Source organism: Perognathus longimembris, chromosome 2 (genome assembly GCF_023159225.1).
Source record: "Perognathus longimembris pacificus isolate PPM17 chromosome 2, ASM2315922v1, whole genome shotgun sequence".
In the NCBI taxonomy this organism is placed as follows: domain Eukaryota; kingdom Metazoa; phylum Chordata; class Mammalia; order Rodentia; family Heteromyidae; genus Perognathus; species Perognathus longimembris.
Genome location: NC_063162.1, coordinates 34869099 through 34888209, shown reverse-complemented (window position 1 = coordinate 34888209; position 19111 = coordinate 34869099). Strand labels below are relative to the sequence as shown.

The window sequence follows — 19111 nt, the reverse complement described above, 5'->3', positions numbered from 1 at the left end:
GGTTTCCTCTCTCATATTATTAAATATAAACAGTCTTTAATGTCCAACCACATTTTTCCTTATGATTCTCGCCAGAACAGGCAAAAACCTCAATTCTGCAGTTTCTTAATTCAGGAAGAACTCTTAATTTATGCTTTGTTTTTGAATGTAAGCTTCTGTTTTTTTAAGGGAGAGTGACAAACAATGGTGAAAAGTTGAGTCGCAAGAGGATGTTGATGTTGCGATTTTCAATTCCAGCTCACTGCAGTGGACGCCGATGAGGGGTCAAATGGGGAGATCACATATGAAATCCTGGTTGGGGCTCAGGGAGACTTCATCATCAATAAAACAACAGGGCTTATCAGCATCGCTCCAGGGGCGGAATTGATAGTTGGGAGGACTTACGCACTGACAGTCCAAGCATCGGATAATGCTCCTCCTGCAGAGAGAAGGTAATTTATAGTAGATCCAATACTGTCTTTTCATTGCTCCAGTTTAACCCCATAATTAAATTTAAGAAAGTCAGCCAGCATTCTTCTTTCTTATAAACAACCCAATTAGATCAGAAAACCAGAGGGTGGATTCTCAGGAACTGTATATGGTTATTTGGCTACATTTTGGGGAGAGAAATGTAAGTTAGGATTAAGCCACACAATGATTAACTATAATTACACAGATACAGAGGAGGTAGGTCTGTTCTGGTGCAAGAAATAGGTAGTTTTGCAGTCATGTTTTCTCTGTACTACTGGCCAGCAATTTGGCAGACAGTGAGAAAAAGGCTATTTTCCTCAAACAGCACCCACTGGCTCAGGGTTTAGAAGACATCTCTTAGTGACTAAGAATTTTTAAAATATTTGTGCAACACAAATCTGTACTATATCTACTTATACACACATATACACATGTAAAAGCACATATACATTGCATCTTTTTTATTCTCCAGCTGAAATATATTAATTTATTGGTTTGGGCAGAACTTAGTACCGGGAAAATGAATATCTCCTTGTCAAGTTTGTGAGATTTCTTTTCCCTTTTTAATACACCTAAGTGTTTTTTTTTTTCTTTAGATATATGAACATTGGATAATTGCCTCAAATATTTTTTCAGAGTCTTCACATATTTCTTCATGTGTTTCTATTTCATGACTCCATTTTAATGGGTTTTTAAATGTTACTTTTCCTTTTAGTAACAATGTAGAAACAAACATATTAAGTATCACACTAAATGTGTACAAATACAAAGCTACAGTAAGATCCTCTCAGGTACATAAGAGACTGTATGCAATTATGAGATTTTTATATAATGAACAAGTTGCTTTTCTATATGTTACAATTCACAACCCAATTGCAATGTTTGAAGATTCTATACAATCTCTACAGTTGTTTGTAATATCACACACTTGTATTTTTGCCAAGTTAACAAGTAAAAAAGAATATTTTGTTAGTGCAAGTGCATGTTAGTGCCAGTAAGTATGAATATATTTTCTGTATTTAAAAGCCAATGTTATTACATGTTTATATATTCTATCAGTTTATAATCATTGTAAAAGAGGTTTTGTCTCCAGATGCAAGTGAAGGTTAGTGAAGTTTTCTTTTAAATGTAGAAACTCTTCACCTAGGGTCCTTGACTTTGATCACAAAATAAGAATTTCTGCACAAGGCATGATGGTAACAAAACTTGTGAGAGCTTTATTGAGTAATCAAGCAGGCAAGCAGATAAACAGACAAACAGAGGGCAAGGGCACACTCTAACAGAGTGCAAGTGCTCTCACAGGGAGATAGAGGTACACAGAGAGACAGAGACAGAAACACACACACACACACACACACACACACACACACACACACACACACAGAGCTCCTTGGCTGGTTGAGGTATTTATAGGGTAAGGCATATGGTCTGGCTTCAGAGTTACGCAAACATAGGTGTATCGTCTTTGCTCTAATTTAATTGGAGTTATTTTCCGAGTTTCCTGGTAAGAACACATCATGGCATAAAACAGATCCTCATCCTTCAGATAAGTAGGCACCCTATTTTCTGCATTTGGGGCAGGAGGTGGATTTAATTTGGGGAAGCAATTTCTCCTTTATTTGCTGTTCACTGACCATACCTCATTTTCTCTAGTTTATCTAGCTTCAGTTTCATTTTGATATTTTCATAATTAATTCGAAGCCCCTCTTCAACTCCCTGTGTTTCATGAAACATATTCAGTTAGTTTTGTTCTATTTTCACAAATGTATAATTTTTTTAACCACAGTCCATGCATTCTCTGTTTGCAAGTTGTGTTAATTTTTCTACTGATGTGGTGAGCCTAGGTCACTATTAGTCTCCATCTTCTATCAGAGCTTTGTGGATTCACATTGTAAATGTAAACCTCTGTTGCCTTCTTAACACATCCTAGTTTATACTACAAGGTATTGATGTTGATTCAGTTTTTCTCCATCAACTATCCAATTGTTTCAGTACCATATACGGAATGATTCCTCTCCTAACTAATGCACTGTTACATTTATTGTATCAAACATTGCCTATGTATTTGAATTAATTTCTGTATTTTTTACGTTAATCTACTGGTTATTTAATATTATGAGTCATAGTCGTATGAGATGTTTTCTCTCTCTGGAAAATGACTCTGATGTCCCTATTCTAAATAACACAGGGAAGAGAAATTAATAGGCATGGTGGTTTCTGCAAGTCCACAGTTGGAACAGGTAGGCAGGAATGTTGTTCTCGTCTTGAATCAAACAAGTTATTATCAATAGAGGATAGATGGAATTGTCAATAAATAATAAATAAGGTGTAAATATTAGAACTTGGTAAAATTCGCTAGTAGTCATCAAAAACAATGGTAAGAACTTTGATAATGTAGAAAATTTTCCAGGTGTTTAATGGGTTGACAACGTGTGTTTACAAATGTCAATAACAATGACTCTCAAAATAAAGGTGATGTACAACAATGAGTCAGAGTCATATTAAGGATATTTTATAGTTGTTTATTGTGTAGTTTGTTTATAAAGGAGAGAAAAAAGTACAAACTTAAATTATGATGATTTTAGAATATTATTTGCTCTAATGGTATATGTAAGTCACTCGACTAAATTCAGCTCGAGTATATATTTATTTAATTCTTTGTTTAGAAAATAAAAAAATAATGTGGTTCTTATACAGCCTGTTTTGAATATAAATACATCTGGCATATGTAAGTTTTATTAAAGTAGGTAGGCTGTAAAGGAGAAAGCCACAGGGTATTCTGGCAGGAGAGAACAGTTTATTCACAAATTGAGGGCCTGTGGAGGAGATGATGCATGGCCAGAGAGAAATGGCAGCCCACCAAGCAGTCAAGCCTTATCTAGGGTAGGGGCGGGAAGGTGTGCCCAGGTGAGGGGAGGTGTCTGCCTCCACTGTATGTGAATTACCTAGGTAAGCAGGTACTGGGCGGAGACGCTAGACAGGTGGAGGCCACTGCATGGAACCTTCCCAGGAGCGAGCCTTCAGCATAAACTTCCCTCTTCCCTGTAATTCCCTGGTTGGTTTTTGTTCGTTCTTTTGTTCGTGATTTTTTTTTTTTGTCTTTTCCTGGCCTTCCATGATGTTTTTTTAAAGTCTCTGCTACTAATGATTTTGTGTGTGTTTCCAAAATATAGAATAGAACTTTTCAGCACCAACTCTAAATACAACTTCTCTACCAGTATATGCCGTATTACTAGCCCTACCAAGGTAAACAATATAAACAATGTAACCATCTGTAACTTCTCTTATTGAAACAAGGTAGAAGTGAAGAAGTGAAGCTGAAAAATGTGGCACATATTGACATATTTAATAGCAAACTACAATACAGAGTTTACAGGTCTCTCAGTCCCAGCAACACTCTCTCAATTATTATTATACATTATAATATTATTATTATAAAGTATTGATTGTTACACTGATATTGTAATACTGGATAAATTATGTCATTCCTAAATTCAAAGTGGCCAAAATGTACCTTTCCAACTCTTCTTAATCCATCATTTTATTCTTATAATCATTGTTGTTACATTTCATTTCAGATATAAATTATTAAATACTGTGATCTCATAGTATGAATCCAATACTTCAAATAATTTTAGGTTGAATAAGGCAACACCTTTTGTTATAAACTGAGGTATTCTGTATTTAAACCAATTGCATACATTAAAATTTTCTAATATAATTCCCAAATTTGTTCTTATAGGTGCAAGCAGAAAGAGCAACTGGATTTTCAGTTTAGACATTTTGCTGTTTACCTTATCTTCTGTTGCTGATTAATTTTATAACCTTAAGACAGACATTTAATCTTTATATTTTTATTAAATTTATTGTTTGTAAAACTACTCAATCCAGTAGATAATCTTCAAGGGTCATTGTGATATATACATTATGATTTTTTTGACATTATTTATTATCCAATGAGAAAAAAAAAACAACAACAGGATTCTTGGTGATAGAAATGAAGATTTATCTACATCATACTGATGATATTACACAAATAAAATTTGGTTAGATAGTTGCTTGGTTTTATGCATTTAAGACTCTATAAAATTAAAATATGAAATGCTCACATAAAGTATTTTTATGTACCTAGTCAGTGCCCTGTTTTATTATGTGCTTAAACTATGCTGTTGAATTACTACTATTTATAATAGCTTTATCATTTTATTGTTAATACTATTGATACTCAATTTTAGGAAAGCTCTTTCTGACATTACTCAGTCATGGGGAACAGAAAATATATGATTTTTAAAGACAACATCCCTCAAGAATAATAATGTATATTTAAACACATTTTAGCAAGCCAAAAGATGCTGAAGATGAAGGCAAGACCTTGAAATACCCTCTTTCACAAATAATGCTCAGCTCCAAATGCTGTAGGTAAAATGTGTATAACCACCAATACCAACCTTGTCTTATTTGGGAAGAAGCAGAGAAAGCCAACACGTTAGTCCGGTGCTTATTACAAAGCAAAAGAAGCTCTAAAGCAAATATTAGTGTTCATTGACATATCTCATTTAACATTTTTCAAGAAGATGGATGATTTATTAACTCTAATGAATGTTAGAAAAAATATTTCAGGTGAACAAACTACTACATGTTCATCTTAGTATTTCTCACTTGATAGGCAAGTGCTCTTACAACTGACACATGCCTCTAGTCCTAGTGGCTATTTTTGAAATAGATTCTAACTTCTTGCTAAATCATGTTGCTGGGCCAGATCCACCAATATTAGTACTCCTGTGTAGCTAAGATTAAAGGCATGGGCCACTGCATCCGTATTTTTTTATGGGAAGGGGTTTCTCAAATTCTTCTACCCATGTTTGCCTGGAAATAATGATTCTTTCAGGGTCTTTTTCATCCTAGTCTTAATCTCTGTTATAAGTTGGAGCAAATGAGGAAACCACCAATGCCTGGATTGACCTTAACTTTTATTTCATGCATTTAATGCAAGGAGTTTTAGTCTACTTGAAGAAAAGTCTAGTCACTGAATAGAAATTATAATGAATGATTTTTTAATCTGAAATCACACACACACACACACAATTGTGTGAAAATGATGTGTAGAGTATACATTTCAGGGAATGGTGCGATGTTTGTGTAAACTACATATATATTTTAAGATAGAGAACTATCTAGGTGAATTAGCAATTCTTGTTAATCTACTTGAGTCAGTGTTTTTTTTCTGTGTAAACATCTAGCATCTTAGTTACTTGGCTTTCGTTTTGTTAAGGCAATTTCACTGTTCAATAATCTCAGTTGCTTTATTAATGCTAAGGATATTTTTCTTATTATAATAAATTAGCTTCATATTCCACAAGGAAAAAATCCTGTCATGGAAGGATCTAACTAAATCTAAATTTTTATTTTCATGTTACAATCTTCAAAAGAGATTAAAACAATTACATTTGTCTATTTTATGAGTATTATCTTATGATCTGAATCTTAAAGCTGTTAATGTCAGCAATTGAACTAATTAAACATAGTGCATACTATGTTCTCTGTGCTGTTTTAAACCTTGCTCCCTTTGTCAGTTTCCTAGGAAGATAGCCTGAAACACAGTTCCCATTACCAGATACTTATAGAACTTATTTTTCCTTAAAAATAATAAGGATTAAAAATAAAGTCAGAAATCAAGGCCAGATAATTTATGATTTTGACTGTACAATTATCCTTTACAACTTTTATAATTAATCTAAGCAGATTATGGAGGCATTTTTTCTTTTTACTTGACTAAATTCATAAACACACTTACTTTGGTGATAGTAATTTTTATGTTTTATACTTCCAGGTTTATCTGGTTCAAATAAAATTTGAAAATGTTTTGGCCTACAAACCCAAGGAATGAGTTAAAGACACATTCAAACTTTAAGTGTGAAATAATCATTTGCGAATTGTCTTTCCTTCTCTTTCTCTGCAGGCACTCCATCTGCACAGTGTACATTGAAGTACTTCCTCCAAATAATCAAAGTCCTCCCCGCTTCCCACAGCTGATGTACAGCCTTGAAATCAGTGAAGCCATGAGAATTGGTGCTGTTTTGTTAAATCTACAGGTAAGCTTCCTGGGATGTGCATGTGTGTGGAGGGGATATAAAAAGAGACAAACCCAAATGTTAATGAGTTTGTATTTCTGCAAGAAGGAAAACCATGCTTGCTTATATTCTATTGAATAAATATTCTAACTAGAAAGAAAAACAGGAATGATAAGGATGGTGAGTGCCCACCACTAATCTATTCTATTGATTTCCACAATTGAAGAATTCATGTTTTGCTGTCAGGGATTAGCTGTAATCATTACAAGAGAGAATGAAGGGGTTGGAAATATGCAACAGAATATATGTTTATCTTTGCAAATGAACAGTAAGCAGATGATTATAATTTTCTGACTTGGATATTTGTGCACAGCTGGATTTATATCTACTACAGTTTTGTACAGGGGGGAAAAACTTGCACTCCCAAGCTTATGTTAGGCATTCTGTTCATAAGCAGATATTACTTAATTCTAGAACTATAGGAAAGTTTTATAATTGTTATTCCCAAGTTTCTTCAGGAAAAGGTAGGAATGACTTTTCCTCATGTAGTTATCTTGTTGCTTTTACCTAGGTTAATAAAGAGCGTGCTCTGTTTTTTTTATTTCATATTCAAACACATGGGAACAGCGCTTTTTGAAAAGACAGTAACAACAGTATGACTAACAATTAAAAATTGAAATTTGGGGTGCTATTCATTCATAGAACCTAGCTACTCAGGAGGCTGAGATCTGAGGACTAGTGTTCAAAACCTGTCCAAGGAGAAAAAAGTCATTGCCACTCTTACCTACAATTAACCAACAAAAAGGTGAAATAAAAAATGTGACTCAGATTATAGAGCGCCAGCCATAATTTAAGAGTCCACACAAGAGTGGAAGGCACCCACGTTCAAGTCACACACATACATACACCCCTACCCCCCCCCACACATACAAACACACCTAAAAGACTTTGTAAGACCTCAGCCAGTTGCCTGTGTCTCATGCCTGTAACCCTAGCTACTCAGGAGGTTGACATTTGATAATCATGGGTTCAAAGCCAGCCGGGACATTAAAGCTTGTAAAAATCTAATCTCCAATGAACTACTAAAAAAGCCACTACTGGAGCCGTGGCTCAAGTGGTAGAGCTCTAGCCTTGTACCAAAGCAAACAAAACCTCAGTGACAGTGCCTAGGCCCTGAGTTAAAGCTCCAGGACCAGCACAGGAACACACACACACACACACACACACACACACACACACACACACAAACACAGATACACACACAGATTGAAAAATATCAATGACCAAATTAAATGGCAGAAATTATAGTTTCTTCCGGAGGGAGGAAGTAGGTCGATTCAGCCCAGGAAACAGAAAAGAGAGAAAGAAATGAAAACAAAATAACCCTTACATTTCTAAGGTCCAGTTCAAGAAAATTATACATGTGTTACAACTAAAACTCCCGTAACAATTTTTTCTTACATAATTTAATTTTCTATAAGGTAAAACATATTACTCATCAGGTGCCCTAGATTTTATTTCAATAAATCCCAGAAAGATTTAGTAGCCATATTATTGCACAGCAATGTTACCTCCTCTCTGAAGATGAAACATCATTGCCTTTTCATATCTCACATTTCTTGTGTACAATAGTTGAACATAAAACCACTCCACTTGGAATGACATTTCTATTCACCCTTTGTGGTGCTGGAAGATGTGAAAGAAAGGGTGGCAATTGCAGGGCCAGTCTGTTGGAAGAATTAGAGTGACATCTGAATAATATTTTTCAAAGCCTTCAACCACCCACTTTTCTTCCTGACCACCCCAGCAAAAGTTTAAACCAGTGTCCTAAAAGTTGAAAAGGTTCCATTAAATTACTCTTCCAAAGGCTTGTTGTAGTGAGAGAATACATGAGAGATGCTCTGGCTGCCTGGAGGCCTTGTTTCTGTGGCATTACCTACTGCTGAGGCAGTACTTGCTTCAGCAGAACTCAGAAATTCATAGAAGAGAAGCTGGCTTCAAAATAATCTGCTTTGATTGACAAGGTGCTTTTCAGACAACAATTCTTCTTTTGTTCCTTATTTGTGTTCTAAAGTTGCCTGGGAGTTTGTGATTGTTTTTCCCTGTACTTACTGTTTTGTTGGCCCTGAAGTAACTGCATTCCATAGTAAAAGGTTACCCCATTTCTGCTTTCTCTTCCTTTGATCATGATTAGTATGAGTTTCAATTGTTTTCATGCAGAATTTGTCAGATATTACTTAAAAGTTTGACTGTAGTTATTCTTGACTTAGCAGTAGATCCTGTAATAAAGCTGTAAAATGATGTCAAATAGCATTGAGAGCTAGTTATAGATTACTTCTCTGAAGTCTCTGCTTGAGTTTGCTCAGAATATGCAGTTATTCCACAAACATTAGCAAGTTCCCCTCACTCCCACAAAAAAAAAACAAAAAAAAAAAAAAACAGAAACCACTGTCCTCCACTTCTGAGATGGTTGCTTAGCATTTGTCAACACAGTTGAGATACTGAACTATTTTTTTCAGTTACGAAATCAATCAGGTATGACAACTCTATAACAGGTTTTTCCATCTTGTGTCTTTGAATTTTTATCTAAACACACACACACACACACACACACACACACACACATACACACATACACTGAAGATGAAGCAAGGCTATCAAATGGGATCATACACCATAGTCATATACACATTGTCCTTTTTTCCTCATAATTACCTCCTCCCAGATCATCTGAATAGGTGTGTTATATTTGCTTGCCCCTCTTCAAAGTATTAGCACAGTCATCTATTTTGTAGATAAAATTACCCTGTACCAACATCATCATCATCACCCACATAAAATAAAAATGGCTAACAGTTAATAGGCACTTAATAATTGAGCCCTATTTAAACTCTTACTTGAAATTTTACTATTTAAATAAGAAGAGCTTGAGAAATCATCTTAAGCTGCATAGCCATATGGATTATTTCCTATTGTGTTTTTGTTCATTTTCAATGATTTCCAGTTTTTTCAAAATAATTAAAGTTTCTTCAAGGAAAATGTTCTTACAACAAATAATAGCACACATTAAAAATCTGTTGATTAGACAGAGTTTGATAAATCAAGATTTTGAATAAGTTTTCTTAATTGTAGGAAGTTTTTACCTTTACCATAATATATCTTGATTATTTTTGTGACTTTGTTATCAAGTATTCACTTACCAATAGGTTAATAAGATTAAAAGAAGTTTTAGCACATATTTATGTACATACATATATAAATATATACAATGCTGTTCTAGTGTTTCACATTTTGCTAGACTTTTTTTTCCTAATTTTCATTGGTGTAGACTTATTTGTGAGAGTGAGTGGCCGTGAATACCCATAATATACATTATGCATGCCAATGTTGATTTATAAAGGAAATAGAAATAAATGTATCATAGTACAAACTAAGGGATAGAACAACTGTTTCTGTTGTTTTTTGTAGTTTAAACAAGTAATGTGTGAAAAAATCAATATAAATTAAACAATAACATGTAGAATCTATATGAAGATCTCAATTCCAAAATTGTTATCTCTCTATTCTTGTCTTTGTATTTTCCATTTGCTGAGATTTAATTCAGTGTGCAAATTCTTACTCAAGTTTCTTGTTCATGGTTTGAGCTCTACCCCTTGAACCACACACAGTCAGGTTTTCAGCTGTATGCATGGGTAAAAAATCTCGCATATTGAACTTCCTAGGCTGGCTTCAAACTACAAATCTCCAGGTCTCAGCTTCCTTAGTAGACAGGAATACAGTCATGAGATCAGGAGACTCTCCTCCTGGAAAAAAAGGTGGTTGATATAACATGTAAACTACAAAGTGCTACAAAAGTAAGACCTAGTTCACCATAGTTAATTATTCTATAAGAGTAAAATTTAATATTTTTTCTTATATGAGTTAACATGAAAGAAATATATGACTAAAGTTAAGGATGAAAGTCTGAGCACTTGGAATCATATATAGATAAAGTCTACATTAGAACAGATATATTTCAAAGATGATCTTCACCACCACTACTTTCTCCAATGAGAAGAAATGACTCCTTTTGATTTAATAAACAATATGACAATCTAGAAGCCAAGACAATTTCAGGGAATACATTATTTTAATGGAAGTATCCATCTAAAATTTGAATAAGCCACAGTAATTACAGAAAAATCGTGAAGGTTCCCTAATGTCAGGGAACAAACAGAAGGGAAACAACTTTTCAATGTCAACTAGGAAACTTTTGCAGGGGTCAAATTCCAGGTACACTTTCCAAATCTCCAATCCTAGAGTCTGTGAGCTTACCACTGTCCTGTGTACCCTTTGTGAGCCACTGAGGTTTGCTAAGATTCTTCAGTTTGGCTTGGAGTCACCAGCAATACTTTCAAAAGCTAAAGGATGGCTAGGTATTATATGTATTCTTTCTAAATCTTAATTTTATTATTTGGGGTATGGTGTATCATATTTCTGAGAGAGAATGAAATGTTATAGCAACTGTCAATAAATATACTAAGTCCCATTTGATTCTGGGAAAATTTAATTTAGCCACTGCTTTAAAATTCTCATTACCTCTTTTAATGAATTGAGTGACTTTGCTGGTTGGATCCCGCCCCTGCCCCCCTTTTCTTGGCTTCTTTCTGCTAGAAACTGTGATCACAGGAAAAGTAGCTCAGAGACAAATACAGTAGAATGTAGAAAACAATAAGAATCAGCCCAATGGTCCATCTCTGGTAATTGGAGAAAAAAAAATTGAAAGCATTACTTCAATATAAGTGTAAGAAAATGTTTCTTCAGCATGTATATATTTTCTTTTATCTGTATGCATTTTGTCTTGTTTTAAATAATAATTTCATATCCCTGGAATTTAACCTTTGCTCCTCAGGGAATTATTTATTTATAGTCCTGAAGAAAAATCCCTGCTGCCTGATCTCCCTACAGAACTGATTCCTTTCCAGAACAGTTTGAATTAAATATAACCTTCCTTTCAACAGGCCACTCTGCATTCCCAGAACTTGTCTGAGGTGCTAATTTGTATGTTAACATCTCTAAAATATTATAGGACATTCAGGGTTTTTAAACTCCTCTCTATTCTTCTTATTTTTATTGATGAACTTTTCTTGTGAAAAAAGTGGACATATATTTGTCCTGAAGATGATAAAGGAGTTTATGATTCATGAATGCCAAACACCTGGTGTAAATCATAGGTTTTGCACTGGAGAATTTACACTGTCATTTATATTATAGGGATTACTTTGAATACATTATTGAAGATTTAATCTTCTACAATTTAGGAAGCTTTACTCTAAGCTAAAGTCTTACCATCCAGAGGAACCCTGAAGATTATAATAAGGAAGAGCCATCCCCCCTTTAGTTACTTAATATAGGATTTTGCCCATTTTATTTGTGACCCTGCCATTGGTAACTATGAGGAGTAGAAATCTCATTGCTTTTCTTCTTTGTTTTAGTAGAAAAAAATTGTATATTTTTCCAATGAATCACAAATTAGTTAGGTAATACTGCCAATTCTGGTAACCTGAGAAAAATTCCAGATCTCAATTTTACCAAATACTATACTGAGTGTAAATTAGAGGGACTAAATAAGTGAATGTATAGATTGTTTATCTAATTCTACAGCCAGGTCTACATTTTGACTGAAGAATGAATAGGTAGTTATGAATAGATAGACAATGAGAGAAAAAGAGAAAGACTGAAGAAAAAAGACAGTGTGTCTCTTCATTTCGATTATTCAATTCTTGTAAAAACCATGTCAGATTAATGGTGAAAGTTGTTCTTATTTAAAGTAAGTATATTGATGTATCCAAAATGTTTCCTAACTGTATTGAGAAATAGGAAAGGGAAGGCAATAGAATGGATTATTTTGATTATAATATGAGGTACTTATTGGAAATACCATGGTGAAACTATTTGTGAAATTAATACACACACAATAAAAAATGACCATCAGGAAAATAAATATGTTCTGTTCTGGATGGAGTATGATTGAAAAGGGTGGGGAAATAGAGAGGAAATAGTTAGATAAATAAGGACATATATGAAAATAGAATAATGAAACTTGTGTTATAGGTACATTAGTGATGCAATACACTGAGTGATGCCTGTCTGAAAGCTCTTCCATTTCCCACTCCCACTGTTTATAAAGCTCCTTTTCCAGGTATTCACATGACCTATGCTTTTCTTTCTTACAGGTTTATAGTTGGAAATTTTCCACGTAGTAAAGTGTTCCTACCTAAGCACTCATAACATGCAACTACACTATAATTTCCCTACTCATATTTTTTCCTGTTCGCTATCTGCAAAACTCAAAGGCAGTTATTTTATTCAGTAGTAATACTTTTTGTAACTAGAACAGTAGTACAGATATGTCTTCCTGCAAAAGAGACAGCCCAAATGATACTATATTGATTATATAAACGTCATTTGCTTTATGCTTTCATTAGTTGTAGGGTCCCTAAGATACTGCCCTAGTTTAGTTATTATAAATAATACTTCAGTGAATATTGGCATGCAAGAACCTTTACTGTACTGTGACATACTTTTTATTAGATGTATGCTCCAATTGGTATTGGTCAATAATATGTCAATTCTGTTCATTAATTTTTCATTAACTACCATACTGGTTTCATATATAGATTCATTTCCCACATTCTCACCATGGTTTATTTTCTCAATGATCATCATTCTGACCCCAGAGCATGATGAAATCTCAGTGTTCTTTCAATTTGCAATTCCTTTAAGCATATTTTTGTGTATGCGTTGGTGTTACATACTTAAATCTATAATTGTGTGAGATTATAATGTTAAGTGGACTAAGCCAAGGGCAGAAAGACAAAGGCCACAAATATACAATGTAGTCAGAGAGAGAAAAAGAGAGAGAGAGAGAGAGAGAAAGAGAGAGAGAGAGCGAGCATATGTGTAACATAATTGGAAGTGTGAGACTTTGTGGAGTCCCACACAGTTTGGCATGCTGAAGGGAAATAAGAGAATGATGAAGAGTGAATAGCATCAAAATACATGTGCTACAGGTTTCTTTTTTAGTGTATTGCTTGAGTTAGTCTTCTTTTTTATTCTTCTTTTTCCCCCTTTTGTCACTGGTTTTCATTTCTATACCCTTTGTTAGATATGTAAGGTTATCCGATTTCAGTGGAGGAGGAGCAAGCATAGAAATAGTGAGATAAAGAGTGAACCAATTCAGCAATGATACTCACTAGACACTATATTGGAAATGAACTATACAACTTAGGGGGACCATGGGCTGAGAGGGAAGAAACTGGGAGAAAACGAGGGAGAGGGTGATAGTGTTCAAAAAGAAAATGTACTGATTTCCTGACCTATGTATCTCTAATCCCTCTTTACATCACTTTTACATTACAAAAATTAATAAAGGTAAATATCATAATGGGTAGAAAGAAAATATAAAATACCAGAAATTGCATGTGCTTCTTATGAATGTGGAATAAGGAAATTATCTAAACCTGTTGAATAAGATTGGGAAAAGAGTTTTTGGAAAGAGAGAATACACCGTGCTAATCTGATTAAAGCACTTAGTCAAGATTGTATAATAGGTTCTTTTGTCCTGTAGTGACTAGTATACAGGAAAAAAGCATATGGGGAGGTGAAGAAGGGTGAATATGTCTCAAGTACTTTGTGTGTGTATGTGTGTGTGTTGGGATATGAGATGTTAACATACTGTGAGATAGCATATGTCAAATATATATAGGGGAATGTTGAAGGTTCCTGTGAGAAATCACACATGTCCGTATACATAAAAAAATCTCTAGCTAGCTTTCTCCACACTAGGTGTACATTACTCAAAGCAAGCTTACACTGTTTTGAGATTCAGTGTCAAATTTGGGTCAGTGGGACTTCATGCTTTTCTGCCCTCAGGAAAGGGTATGTTACTGGGATGTGACAGGAATCAACAAGAGTTGAAACCTTATGGAAAGATTACTGTGCAATTTGGAGCCAGCTTAACATATTCAACAATGTCATTTCTGTCTCTACACACCATACATAAAAATGTGTCTCACAGGCAGGACAGTTCATGCTAAATCTTTGTCCTTAAACACAACCCATAATGATTGGTATGAATGTATGAATTGGGATTTTTGAGAAAGCCCAGTGAATGTCCAGCTCTTGACTCATACAGTAGTCAATTTTGCCTAATGTGATTTCTGTTCTTGAGAAACGGCAGCCCAGTCACTGCTTTCAGCCATATAAACTATGTTAGGGTCACAGGTAAACATTCACATCAGGATTTCGAGTGTTAGAAAAGTTTTCCAGTTTCCCAGCAACCCTAAATCACTCTTATTCTGTGAAACAAAAATCTCTCCATCAGGGTCTAAGTAAAATTCACCCTAGCTATGTCATTAGCAATAGTAGTCTTCTTCCTAGCTTCAAATTTACCTGATGCTTTCTGAAGTGTAGATGAACTATAACACTAATACTCCTGAGTTGCCTAGGTATACAGCATCTGTAAGTATGCATTCCAAATTTAAAACAATGCGCTTTTCTCTCTGCCCTCAAATATTGCTTGTCTGTACTTGGAACATTTTGAGACTCATGGAAATTAGCACATTAGATATTAAATAGATTTATTTCTCCTTCAGACTAGAAAACTCAATCAACAGACCTAGAGTAGACTATGGAAATGAGCAGTTAGGCCTTAAAATGAGTAACACACTATCAGTTATATTATCTCTTGGCTACAGGATATGTTCTAGATTTCATAGAATGTCTGATGACACATTTTGAAATTGATCCAGAGAAGTGGATCTCAACCAGGTGCAATTTGGCTCTTCTAGAGACAACTTTCAGGGACTATGGTCAGCAGCTTCTACTGACACCTGTGGATGACAGAGGATAGAATCCAGAGAAGCTCCTCAGCGCCATATGTACACATGGCAGCCTCATAGCAAAGAAAACGGTCCATTCAAAATTATAGTACCAAACTAAGAATAGGGGTTTTGTGGAAATGGTCATCAACACAACAAATTGCAACTAAAGAACAATGGAAGCTTAAAAACAACTGTGGATGCATGTGAATGTGTAGCAATGTATTGGGGGTTGGTGAGAAAGACACACATCAACTACATCTTGTCCTATTGCCTGTCTTAAGTTTTCACCTTTCTGCTGTGGACCTATGAGTGTTTTCAGGGTTGTAGGAAGAGAAATTGGAAACTGTTCATGTTTCTGGCTTCATCTTTGTAGGCAATAATCAAGATCATTGTACTGTTTTTTAAAGGATCTTTTACAGGATTTATGATTATGGGTAAAAATGACAATTTTTATTTTTTTCAAAGACAGATGACTACTGTATGATTAATAGAATAATTTAAAATCTCCATACCTGGTTGACATAGGGTACTTTGTTGTTGCTGGTTTGAATTTTTTCCCTGCCCCTTTTACCTGGACAGAATTAAACTGTTGTGATTTTCCTACAGAAATTTTTTTTTTAAAGACTAATTAGAATTCTGGACTGAATGTGCATTCTGTTTAGGCAACTATAAAATAGCTATTAATATTTCCATAGCAGTCATTAGGACTACCTTAGGTAACTTGGCAATAAATGGTTCTCAGAGTGCTGCTTTTAAAATAAACCTCACAGTTTACCACATGTCCTGAGCTGTTTATTGTTCCAAATAATGCCAACTCTTGTTGATTAGAGCTTAAGCATGCAAATACTATGATTTCCCTGAGATTGTGATAAAGAGGAAAAAAACAGAAACTACATTACAGACGCATACTCAACAAATAGCTAATCAGAGTCAGTTTTTGAGTGAAAACAACAGGAGAGCCAATTGATCTTGAGAAATGCCTATGGGGTTTATTTTTGCACGTAACTGCCAGGAATTTGTTGACTTGCAGCTGAGAAAACAATTTATTTTAGATTTATAAAAGGAAGCAGAGAATATTTGCAATGGAAAACTTAAGAAAACTGAAGAATTCAATTATACATTTCCTATTCCTATTTTGAATATCATTTTTTAAACATAGATTCACTGAATCCATTAATAATCTTAGAAAGAACATGAAGGAGAAAATGTCTTTTTCATCTCTGAATTTTTTCTGCGCACACATACATGTCTCACTCACACAAAAAATGGAAAGCTGTTTTCCAAAACACCTTTATATTCAGAAAACAGATTTCAGAGATGGAGATAGAATTATCTAGCAATAAGTTTGACTCAGCTCATTAAGAGTTTCTTCTGCCCCCTCAATAAATAAGAGTAGTTTGTTTTGATTTTGAAAAGCAAATGGAGAAAGTTCAGTAAACCTTGATTGCCATGGCCCGTTGTCCTAATTTATTGTGCAAAGTGATTCAGACTCAAAGGCTCTTTCAGTGAGGCATAATGGAAAATTCAATGAATAAAGCTTAAAATAGCAAGCTAACCATATCCACACACTTAACTTTCTTTTTCCTTCATTAATTTTATTTTTAAATTAATATGTGTGCACTCATAAATATTTCCCTATATATACATATATACATATATATGTATCCCTATATTACATATACATATGCAGGAATATATAGCATCAGTAATGATTATAGACACATACATGTATATGTTTACATATCACACATAAGCTACATATACAGAAGTTATGCAAGTGGATTTTCCATAGCCATAAACATACAAAAAATATTTTTTGTGGTAACTTGCTTTGCAAATTTTCCAGAAGATACAGAAAAGATGTAAGCCTAACATTGAAAACATTTCTATGGTGCTGGGAATATGGCTTAGTGGCAAGAGTGCTTGCCTTGTATACCTGAAGCCCTGGGTTTGATTACTCAGCACCACATATATAGAAAACTTCCCCAGCACCACATATATAGAAAACGGCCAGACGTGGCGCTGTGACTCAAGTAGAAGAGTGCTAGCCTTGAGCATAAAGAAGCCAGGGACAGTGCTCTGGCCCTGAGTCCAAGGCCCAGGACTGGCAAAAAAAAAAAAAAAGAAAGAAAGAAAGAAAGAAAGAAAGAAAGAAAGAAAGAAAGAAAGAAAGAAAGAAAGAAAGAAAGAAAGAAAGAAAGAAAGAAAGAAAGAAAGAAAGAAAACATTTCTAGGCAGAATTAATCATCACAATGTTACATAGTGCCAAATACTGCAATTTATAATTCCCATAAATATTGTCTTTGGTATACATATGACTCAATTATGAAAAGCAGAAAGTAATCTTGATATACTCCTATATTATCAACCTCAGAGGACATACAACTTGCCTCAGTTTCTCTAATACTGTTCTTTCAAGCAAGGTGATTCTACTAAAGGGCTTGATTGCCTTCTAAACCATCATTCTGGATATCAGGTTCAAACTTGTAAACTTTGTGACATACATTCAAGACATAACACTATTATTATTATTTAGTTCAGTGCTTAAATTGTCCCAAAATTGATCACACTGACCCCTCTCAAACAGTTCCTATGTTCTTCTAAAACATAACCATCACCCTTGGAGTATACTGCTATGTTGTGTTTTAGCTAGATGTTACAGATACATTGTATATATTTTTAAATATTCTAATCTGGGAATTAAACATTTCTCAAGAAAGTGGTTTCTTTGAGTAAATAATGGAATTTTTACACATATACCAACTAACCCTCTCACTGTTTATCTCTCAGTATTGGTAGCTGTTGAAAGATATACAGCAGTCAGACAAGCAGACAGACACATATATGTACACATGGAAAAGGGAGAGGATTCATTTAAAGAATTTCACATGTAGGATTATATCTTTTTCTTTTGTCTTTCACCCCTATGGTTTTACCCATGATGTCACTGTAACTGATTTTGGTACCCTGGCTATTGTATATATATTTATCGGAACTAGAGAAGGGAAGGGGAACATCAAAATGGAGAGACAAAGGATAAAAGATGAACCAATGCAACAGCAATACATACAAAATTATATGCAGTAAACCAACTGTATAATTCACAGGAGAAGTGGGAGAGGGGAAAGAAAAATGAGGGAGGAGTAACAAGTTGGATAAGAAAGGTATTTACTCACTGCATTATGTATGAAACTGTAACCCTCTGTACATCACTTTGACAATAAATATATACACATATATACACACATACATACATGTCTGCCTGTCTGTATGTGTATATGTATTTTGAAATGCAGTTATCTTAAATTGCAAGTTTTCATTCTCGATTTTAAATAATTTAAAATCATGATTCACTTGTCTAAGTGAGAAGAGAGAAGATCACATAAGTCCTTTCATGTTACCTACTTGGGAATTTATCTAGGCTAGTACTTTGTCTCAATATCCTGTGAAGGGTAGAATGATTCTCTATGCTCTATATGTCATCTACCAAGTGCCACCTGATGGTTGTGTTCACTTTTTTATAGAATGATATCTTAGAGAAGATTTGTTTTCTATTTCACAAGTTCTTTTCCTGGTGTCCATGAATATTTCTCAGTTAAAGTAAGATTGTTTCTTATCATTTTTAATGCTTCTAAAAGTTACTGACTCAAAAATCACATGCACTTAATAATTCAGTTGAGTTGATTATAGGAGTGTTGCTTTTGATTAATAAACATGTTATTTGTT

General features: G+C 34.3%; 1 protein-coding gene across 15 annotated transcripts in view; it reads left to right on the top strand.

The window, feature by feature from the left end:
• Window positions 1-19111, top strand: part of Pcdh15 (protocadherin related 15) — a 443526-nt gene that overhangs the window by 247249 nt on the left and 177166 nt on the right. For 14 of the 15 annotated variants that reach the window (XM_048338795.1, XM_048338794.1, XM_048338792.1 and 11 more), the window contains 2 exons: window positions 238-431; window positions 6410-6542. In XM_048338795.1, coding sequence (XP_048194752.1) covers window positions 238-431; window positions 6410-6542 — 327 coding nt within the window. The remainder of the gene's footprint in view (window positions 1-237; window positions 432-6409; window positions 6543-19111) is intronic. The other variant, XM_048338791.1, reaches the window with a different exon arrangement.